Below are 10,143 nucleotides of genomic sequence, written 5' to 3' on the forward strand. Positions count from 1 at the left end.
AAAAAAAAAAAAACAGGAAAAAAGACTGCTTTAAAAAAAATCTTGGTTGCATATAAATTGAGACCTTTTTTAGTCTGTAGGTTGTGACCCATTAGTGAGTCATAGAATTAGTAGATTCTGATCAGTGTTATATTCATTTTTTAGAAATTACTTACTGATATATAATAGTTGTACATATCTTGGGGATACACATTATATTTTGACCCCTGAATACAGTGTCTCATGATCAAATCAGGGTAATTGGGATTAATCAGCATTTAAAAATAGCATAAAAATTATCAAAGTAGGGCTGGGCATGGTGGCTCACACCTGTAATCCCAGCACTTTGGGAAGTTAAGGTAGGAGGATGGCTTAAACCTAGGAGTTTGAGGTTATGGTGAGCTCTGATCATGCCATTGCAGTATAGCCTGGGCAACAGAATGAAACTTTGTCTCTAAAAAATAAAAATAAAGTTTGACAAAAATAAAACTTTTACAAGTTGTACTTTGATGTTTTCTTTTCCCCTTGGGCTCAAACAGTTGTCTCACCTTAGCCTCTCAAGTAGGCAGGACTACAGGCATGGGCCACCATGCCCAGCGAATTATTTTTGTAGAACTTTAAAGTTTTAGTTAACTTTTCAATTTGTTATTGCAATTTATTTTATTTTTTTCGAGACAGAGTCTCGATCTGTTGCCCAGACCATACTGCAACCTCCGCCTCCTGGGTTCAAGTGATTTTCCTGCCTCAAACTCCCGAGTAGCTGGGATTCCAGGTGCCCGCCACCACACTGACTAATTTTTGTATTTTTAGTAGAGATAGGTTTCACCATGTTGGCCAGGCTGGTCTTGAACACCTGACCTCAGGTGATCTGCCCGCCTTGGCCTACCAAAGTGTTGAGATTACAGGTGTGAGCCACCGTGCCCAGCCTGTTATGCAATTGAAATAAGAATATAAATTAGTAATATTTTTAGTAGAGATGGGGTTTCACCATGTTGGCCAGGCTGGTCTCCAACTCTTGAGCTCAAGTGATCCATCCTCTTCAGCCTCCCAAAGTGCTGGGATTACGGACATGAGCCACCATGCCCAGCCTAGCCTGGCTGTTTAATTCATTTTATCAGAATTAATTTTACAATTGGAAAACAAAAATTTAATGAACTATTATTAAAATTTTGACAAAATATCTTGATGTGGTTTACTGGATATCTGATATCAAAATGGAGTTTTCTAACATCTTTAATAAATGGCCCTCAGTTAATTTTGACAGTGATATATTATAGGAATTTAAAGAGCCATCTTCTTCTTTGAAATCAGGTTTGGCAGGAAATAAATGTGGAAGCTAAACATGTTAAAGATATCATGAAAACACTAGAGAGCTTTAAACTAGACAGCGCCCCCTTGAAAGCAGCACAGCATGAATTTCCAGCTTCTGAGGGAGAAGTCTGGTCCATGCCTGTACCTGTTGAACGAAGGTAAGTGGAGACCTTTTAAGAAACCAGTTAGCTCAAGGAGCTTATAGCATTGATTATATCTAGGAGGAGGATGGGGTGGCTGAGAGACAGGAATGGGAGGGAGTTTTTTTTTACTGAATATTGTCTCTTTTATAACTCTTGAACTTTGTATCATATGCCTTTGTGACCTATTTCAAAAAATAAGATTTAAGTAGGAATAATTCAAATATGTGCTTTTGTGAATGACCTTAAAGTGCTAGAGACAGTGTTACCCTGTGGAAGGAGAATGGGGTTAGGAATTGAAACATCCAGGCTCTGCTTCTGTCTTTGTCATTCTCTGTGGCTTTGGGAAAATAAAAACTTTTTAGACCTCAGATTTTTCTTTTCTTTTTTTTTTTTTTAGACAGAGTCTTACTCTGTTGCCAGGCTGGAGTGCAGTGGCATGATCTCAGCTCACTGCAACCTCTGCCTCCCAGGTTCAAGCGATTCCCTGCCTCAGCTTTCTGAGTAGCTGGGATTACAGGTGCGCCCCACAATGCCCGGCTAATTTTTTGTATTTTAGTAGAGATGGGTTTCACCATGTTGGCTAGGATGGTCCCAATCTCCTGACCTCGTGATCCTCCTGCGTCGGCCTCCAAAAGTGCTGGGATTACAGGTGTGAGGCCAGGCCTCAGGTTTTTCTTATGTAAAGAGAGAAAGTCAGACTAACAGTGGCTCTCAAACAGGCATCACAGATTACTTCTTTTCATCAAGGTATAATGTTGCTAAAAATGAAAAAAAAATGGGCTTTTTAATTTATAGAGAAAAGTTAAAAGATAAAATGTTCTGAATTTTAGGGTTTTCTCTGGCATTTTTTCCCCAACTTCCTACTACCAAGTGCTAGCAAATGAACAACTAGTGATACTGATATTTACTGAAATACTCTAAATAGCCAATCGTGTAGTTTTACTGCATAATTTTTAACTGACCAGTGTGCAGGTGGATGTTATCCATTTCATTCACATAGTAGATTTCCTAGTTTGTATTATAGATTTAAATATTGAATGTGTCATGCCTTTCTAGAAAGAACACCTATGACTTCCCATGTTCATTGCCTGTTAACTTTGCATTAAGATGTTGCCCAGATGGTTTTCAGTTTTTTAATATCTTATCACTGCAATTTTGAATTCTTGTTTTTTTTTGTTTTTTTTTTTTTAATACTAGTCAAGTGCAATAGTGAGAAGTAGAGGAAGAATAGAACAAGGAGTTTGATCTGTAACTGACTGTGAACAATCAATTGAGATAACTCACTACTTTTGGACAGCCTTGGTTATATTTTATTTAATTTTATTTATATTTTATTTTATTTATTGGGATGGAGTCTCACTCTGTCACCCGTGCTGTAGTGCAGTCATCTTGGCTCACTGCAATCTCTGCCTCCCAGGTTCAAGCATTTCTCCTGCCTCAGCCTCCCGAGTAGGTGGGATTATAGATCTGCACTGCCACACCCAGCTAATTTTTGTATTTTTAGGAGAGACAGGATTTCACCATGTTGGCCAGGCTGGTCTTGAACTACTCACCTCAGGTGATCCGCCTGCCTTGGCCTCTGAAAGTGCTGGAATTACAGGCGTGAGCCACCAAGCCTGGGCTGGTTATATTTTATAATCACAGGTGCTGGATTATACACCCACAGTGTCCTGAACTATTTTAGGCTATAGGTGTTATTTTATTTATTTCTTACAATATGCCTTCCAGATAGGTCATATTTTCTCTATATTTCAGATAAGACAGCTGAGGTACAATAAGGTTGGGTAACTTTTCCCCACTATCACAAAACTGGTAACTGGTAGAGCTAGGATTTGAACCTAGATATATTGTGTTTTATAATATAATTACAAATCTAGCATTTTATAATATAATTACAAATCTAGCACTCTCTGCTATAGCAGGCCTAATAATCTCTAATTAAAAATGATTAAAAATGTGGATTCAGGGGCATCACTCCCAGAGAATGTGATATAATAGATAGTGGATAGAACTCAGGAATCTACAGGTGATTCTGATATAGGTGGTCCATATGTCACACTTTGAGAAGACTGATAGCATCATGTTCTTGACATTTAAAATCAATTAATGAGTACTGATTATTTCTTAGCCACTTTTATTTTTATTTATTTATTTATTTTGAGATGGAGTCTTGCTCTGTCGTCCAGGCTGGAGTGTAGTGGCAAGATCCGAGCTCACTGCAGCCTCCACCTCCTAGATTCAAGCAATTCTCCTGTCTCTTCCTGTCAAGTAGCTGGCATTACAGGCACGCACCACCATGCCCAGCTAATTTTTGTATTTTTAGTAGAGATGGGGTTTCAGGATGTTGGCCAAGTTGGTCTTGAGCTCCTGACCTCAGGTAATCCACCTATGTTGGCCTCCCAAAGTGCTAGGATTACAGGCGTGAGCCACTGCACCTGGGTGCCATTTAATTTTCTTAATCTCCACATACAAGGACTGTACTAATGTTCTGTTACTAACTCCTGATATCCTTTGGATATTTACTGAATTTTTCCCATGCCTCATAAGCACTTTCATGTAGATTACACTTTCTGTTATGTAATAGTTCACTACAAAGAAGGACAGTAGACGTATTAAAGAAAAATAGAAAAATTCATAGAAGTAGGGGGAAAATCACAGTCATCCTAGTTTATTTCCTTCTGATCTTTTATGCATTATTTTCATAGTTGCAGTTGTGCTATGTCCATAATTTACAACATTGTGCTTTCTTCTAAGAAAAATCCAAACAATAATAAACAATCATTGCATATTTACTGTGTGCCAGGTACTGTGTTTGTTGTTTTGCATGTATTACTTAATTCTTAAAACCATCTTAAAAGGTAGGTACTAATTTTTTTAGCCCCAATTTCTGATGAGGCTAAGCTAAGATAGGTTAAGTAATTTGCTCTTCATATTTTAAACATTTGTGATTTATAAGCCATGCCAGATATTTTTCTCTGCAGTTTTTTTAAGAGTTATTTGCTATTGTTCTGACTGGTATGTGACCTATATAGTTAACCATGCTTTTAATGTTTTTTCCCCTTTTTTCATTATTATAAAGTTATGTGAATATTTCTGAGTAAAAATTTTTCTGCATTTATAATTTTTTCCCCTAATTTCAGAAGTAGAACTAGCAGATAAGTCAAGCTGTGTTTTTGCTTTTGCCTGTTAATTTGTTTTATTCTTATTTACTTGCTCTTTTGTTTTCTCCTTCTGGAGGATCATTGCTTGGGTCTTGTATTAGTCTGCTTGGGCTACCATAACCAAGTGTCATCCACTAGGTGGCTTAAACAACAGAAATTTATTTCTCACACTCAGGCTGGAAAGTCCAAGATCAAGATGTGGCCAGTTTGGTTCCAGGTGAGGGCTCTCTTCCTGAGCAGACAGCTGCCTTCTCTCTGTGTGCTCACCTGGCAGAGAGAGTGAGTGAATTCTTTGGTGTCTTTCATAAGGACATTAATCCTATCACATCAGGGACTCCTACTTACTTACTCCTAATAGTCATTTTGGGCACTGGGGCTTTAACATATGAATTCTGGGGAGGATACAAACATTCAGCCTCTAACAGTCCTATAACTCCTCAGTTATTAGTCAGATTTTTCCAACCAATAGATGTTCCCAGTGGAAAATCAGTTGATTCTGAATTTAGTGAAATATTTGGTTACCTCAGTCTTACAAGCAGAGGCGGGATTCCCTTTGAGGGGTGGTGGGTGGGAAGTTAAGCCCTAAGTGGTGTTCCTTCTTATTGCTTCTTGCTTTCTTCAATATCATTTTCTGTCCCTGATTTTGAATGCTCTAGATTACTGTTATGTTTTCCTTTTTTGATTTTATTTGGCGTCTATTTCTTCTTGTACTTTATTTTACTTGTTCCCTTAACTGTATATCTTTCAAGTTTTTAAAAACTTTTCTATTAGTCTTCATTTGTACTCATGCTTAAGAGAGTCATTTCTTCTTTACTTGTGTTGGTGATTCTAACCTTGTCATCACCTAAATTTTAGTACTATTTAAATAATAGATTTACCTGATCCAGTATTCTCTTCTAGAACTGTACACAAAAAATGTGAGTACAAGGAGGTTCATTGAAGACTTATATTGAAAACGTTACACACAGCTTAAATGCCACTAGATGTGATTCTTTTCAAATGTCTTTTAACAGTCAGCCGATGTCCCTCAAATATCTTCCCATCTCACACAAGAAAACCCAGTTTTCATGTCTTTCAAGCCCTATGGGACCTGGTTCCCCACAGCCTTTAGGACCTAAGTTCTTGCAGCTCTCTCCCTCAGGCACTGTGCTGTGGCTTTGAACAAGCCAAGCACACAGATGCTTTACTCCTTTCATCTGCCTTTCCCTCAGCTCCAGTGCTTAATGACCTTATTTCATTCAGCTCTCTACTTAATTGTCACCTCGGAAAGTTTGTCCCTGTCACCCAGGCTAGAGTGCAGTAGTGCATCTCAGCTTACTGCAACCTCTACCTCCTGTGTCCAAGCAATTCTTATGCCTCAGCCTCCTGAATAGTTGGAATAATTACCTGGCTTTTTTTTTAGATGGCGTCTCACTCTGTCATCCAGGCTGGAATGATGCAGTGGCAAGATCTTGGCTCACTGCAACCTCTGTCTCCAAGGTTCAAGCAATTCTCCTGCCTCAGCCTTCCAAATAGCTGGGATTATAGGCATGTGCCACCATGCCCAGCATTTTTTTTTTTTTTTTTTTGTATTTTTAGTAGAAACTGGATTTCGCCATGTTGGCCATGAGGCTGTCTTCCTGAGGCCATTCCCATTGCCACAGTACTAGGTCTGTTTCATACCTTTTAGTATACATGCCTGGCTTTATATAGCTTCTGTCTAACTACTGTGGTTTATTTGAGAATAGGACTCCTTTTTCCCCCTTTTAAATGGCTGCAACCAAATCTGGGAGCAGAATAGGAACCTAACAGATATTTGAGAAGTCTGAATTCTCCTACAGAAATAAGGATGAAATGAGGACCAGCACAGGGGCTCACTCCTGTAATCCCACCTCTTTGGGAGGCTAAGGTGGGAGGATCAATTGAGCCCGAGGATTTGATACTAGCCTAGGCAACATAATGAGACCTTGTCTCTACAAAATACAAAAATTAGCCTTTTGTGGTGGCATGTCCTTGTAGTTCTTGCTACTTGGGAGGCTGAGGTGGGAGGATTGTTTGAGCTTGGTAAGTCAAGGCTGCAGTGACAGAGCAAGACCCTGTCTCAAAGAATAATAATAATAAGATATAAATACATACAGGTGAAATGAGGTGATGTATGTAAATGTAAAGCACTGTATTTGAGTTCTAGTAACTGTTCATAGCTAGTGCTTATATCAGTTTTTAAATGGGAAAATGATTAAATTTTATTAATTAAAACACAAAAATTATGGTACAAATTGAGCATTCCTAATCTGAAAATTCAAAATGTTTCAAAATCCAAAACTTTTTGAGCACCAACATGACACTTAAAGGTCATGCTCAAAGGAAGTGCTCATTGGGACATTTCAGATTGTGGATTTTCAGATTAGAGATGCTCAACTGCTGTGTATATGCAAATATTCCAAAATCTGAAAAAATCCAAAATTCAAAACACTTCTGGTCCCCAGAATTTTGGATAAGGGATACCCAACCTGTATATTCTAAGTAAATGGTACCAAATTGCATATATACCAGTGGATAAATGTGAATGCAATACTTGTACTGTGTTCTGGTTGTTTTGATAAAACTCTCTTCTCTGATGATTGCTTTTTTCCGTTTCCAGCAATCAGACTAATTTTGCATTCATTTTTGATGTACAGCAATTTCCTTTCTAAGTAGAGGTGATCATTAGTTCCCCTCCACTATTTCTGTAATGTAACTATACTACATTCCTTTCATTAAATCACCACCAACAGCTATGTCAGATTTACATTTTATTTTATTTCTATTTTTCATTTTTTGGGTTCTTTTTTTTTTTTAGTTGGAGTCTTGGTTTGTTGCCTAGGCTGGAGAGCAGTGGTCTTGGCTCACTGTACTTTCCACCTCCCAGGTTCAAACGATTCACCTGCCTCAGCCTCCCGAGTGGCTGGGATTACAGGCACGCACCTCTACACCTGGCCAATTTATTGTATTTTTAGTAGATACGGGGTTTCACCATGTTGGCGAGGCTGGTCTTGAACTCCTGACCTCAAGTGATCCACCCACCTTGGACCTCAAGTGATCCACCCACCTTGGCCTCCCAAAATGCTAAGATTATAGGCATGAGCCATGGTGCCTGGCCCAGATTTAAATTTTTGATCTTAGGTTTCAACATCTTGAAGTTTATTCAGTTGTGTCTTGTGTTCAGTTGTTGCATTGGCTTTTTTAGTTCATAGATTCTAACTTACACAGTATGTGTTTTCATCCACATTTGCAGTTGATTATGATATTAAAAAGTTTTTGTTTGATTAGACCCTCACCAGGACCTAGAAAACGACAATCTTCTCAGTACAGTGACCCTAAATCACATGGTAATCGTCCAAGTACATCTGTCAGAGTTCATCGTTCATCTGCACAGAATCTTCACAATGACAGAGGGAAAGCTGTTCGTTGTCGTGAAAAGAAAGAACAGAATAAAGGAAGAGAGGAAAAGGTAAATATTACTGATTTTCATAAATGAAAAAGTTATTTCCAAACAGTAAAAATGAAGACTGTACAAATTTATTTATTTTTTAATTTATTTTTTAAGATAGAATCTCACCCTGTCACCCAGGCTAGAGTGCAGGGGCATGATCTCTGCACATAGCAACCTCTACCTCCTGGGTTCAAGCAATTCTCATGTCTCAGCCTTCTGAGTAGCTGGGGTTATAGGCAGGCGCCACCACATCCGGCTAATTTTTGTATTAGTAAAGATAGGGTTTCATCAAGTTGGCCAGGCTGGTCTCGAACTCTTGACCTCAGGTGATCCGCCTCCTCGGCCTCCCAAAGTGCTGGGATTACAGGCATGGGCCACTGTGTCTGGCCCAAATTTCAATAAGTTGTAGTCATCTGTTTGCCAGAGCTATGATAAAACCTTACTTTTACTACATCTAGGCTGGGATTTTCCCCACTTGAAATTCAACAAATATTTTGGCTTTTTTTTGGTAACTTTATATTTTGATATAATTTCAGACTAGCAGACAATTTCCAGGAATGGCATAAAGAACTTCCATATATACTTTACCTAGTTTTATCTATTATTAATATTATGCCCCTCTTGATTTATCATTTTCTTCCTCTGTATACCCTTTTCCTGAACCCTTTGAGACTAAGTTGTAAATATGATGCTCCTCTAACCTGTAATACTTCAGAATCTATATCCTGCATACTAGGATATTCTTTTACATAAAAGCAAGACAATTACCAAAAGCTGTAAATTTTACATTGATATAGTTCTGTTCATCTAATCCACAGACCTTTATAAGATTTTGCCAGTTATCCCAATAATGTCATTTAGAGATTTTCCCCCTTCTCTCCCTGCTAGATCAGAATACATTGTAGACACACAAATTGAAATTAATTGTCGTGTTTCTTTAGTCCCTTTGAAAATAAACCTCTTTTCAGCTTTTGCCTTTCTTGGACTGGCATTTTTTTTTTTTTTTTGAGATGGAGTCTCACTTTTGTTGCCCAGGCTGGAGTGCAATGTCACAATCTCGGCTCAGTGCAAACTCCGCCTCCCAGGTTCAAGCAATTCTCCTTCCTCAGCCTCCCGAGTAGCTGGGATTACAGGGGTGCGCCACCATACCTGGCTAATTTTGTATTTTTAGTAAAGAGGGGTCTCGAACTCCCGACCTCAGGTGATCTGCCTGCTTCAGGCTCCCAAAGTGCTGGGATTACAGGCATGAGCCACCACGCCTGGCCTTGGACTGACATTTTTGAAGAGTTCAGGCCAGTTACTTTGTGGATCATGTCTCAGTTTGGGCTTGCCTGATACTTCCTCAGGATTAGATTAAGATTATTCATTTTTGGCAGGAATATCATTGGTAGGATTTTTTTTTTTCTCTCAGTGTATCATGTAAGAAGGTACAGGATGTCTGTTTGTCCTATTACCGGTGATAAGTTGGATTGCTTGGTTAGGTAGTGTCTGCTTGATCTCTCCACAATAAACTTACTGTTTGATCCTTTGTAATAATTTGTGGGAGATACTTTGAGACTATATAAATATTCTGTTTCTCATCAATAATTCATCAAGTTTTAGCATCCAGTGATTCTTGTCTGAATCAATTATTTCTGCACTGATTGCAAAGTATAATTTTGTAATGTCATTATTGCTTCTATGTTAATTATAAAAGCCAAGTGTAGATATTGCTTTGGTTTTTTAAAATTTTTTGTTTGTTATTTTTAATTTGACACGTAATAATCATACATTTTTATGGAGTACAGTTGATAATTCAATATATATACTGGGTAATAAGCAAATCAGTAATTAACATATCCATCACCTCAAACATTTATCATTTCTTTGTGTTGGGAATATTCAAAATCTGTTCTAGTTATTTGAAAATGTACCATAAATTGTTTTTAATTACAGTCACCTGGCTGGGCATGGTGGATTACTCCTATAATCCCAGCACTTTGGGAGACCGAGGCAGGTGGATCACTTGAGATCAGGAGTTCATCAGCCTGGCCAACATGGTGAAACCCTATCTCTATTAAAAATACAAAAAATATTAGCTGGGTGTGGTAGCACACAC

General features: G+C 38.2%; 1 protein-coding gene across 3 annotated transcripts in view; it reads left to right on the plus strand.

The window, feature by feature from the left end:
* Window positions 1–10,143, plus strand: part of KATNA1 (katanin catalytic subunit A1) — a 41,225-nt gene that overhangs the window by 12,942 nt on the left and 18,140 nt on the right. For all 3 annotated transcript variants that reach the window (XM_017505745.2, XM_017505748.2, XM_017505747.2), the window contains 2 exons: window positions 1,291–1,448; window positions 7,883–8,063. In XM_017505745.2, the coding sequence (XP_017361234.1) occupies window positions 1,291–1,448; window positions 7,883–8,063 (339 nt within the window). The remainder of the gene's footprint in view (window positions 1–1,290; window positions 1,449–7,882; window positions 8,064–10,143) is intronic.

Source organism: Cebus imitator, unplaced genomic scaffold (genome assembly GCF_001604975.1).
Source record: "Cebus imitator isolate Cc_AM_T3 unplaced genomic scaffold, Cebus_imitator-1.0 Scaffold341, whole genome shotgun sequence".
NCBI classification, from domain to species: Eukaryota; Metazoa; Chordata; class Mammalia; order Primates; family Cebidae; genus Cebus; species Cebus imitator.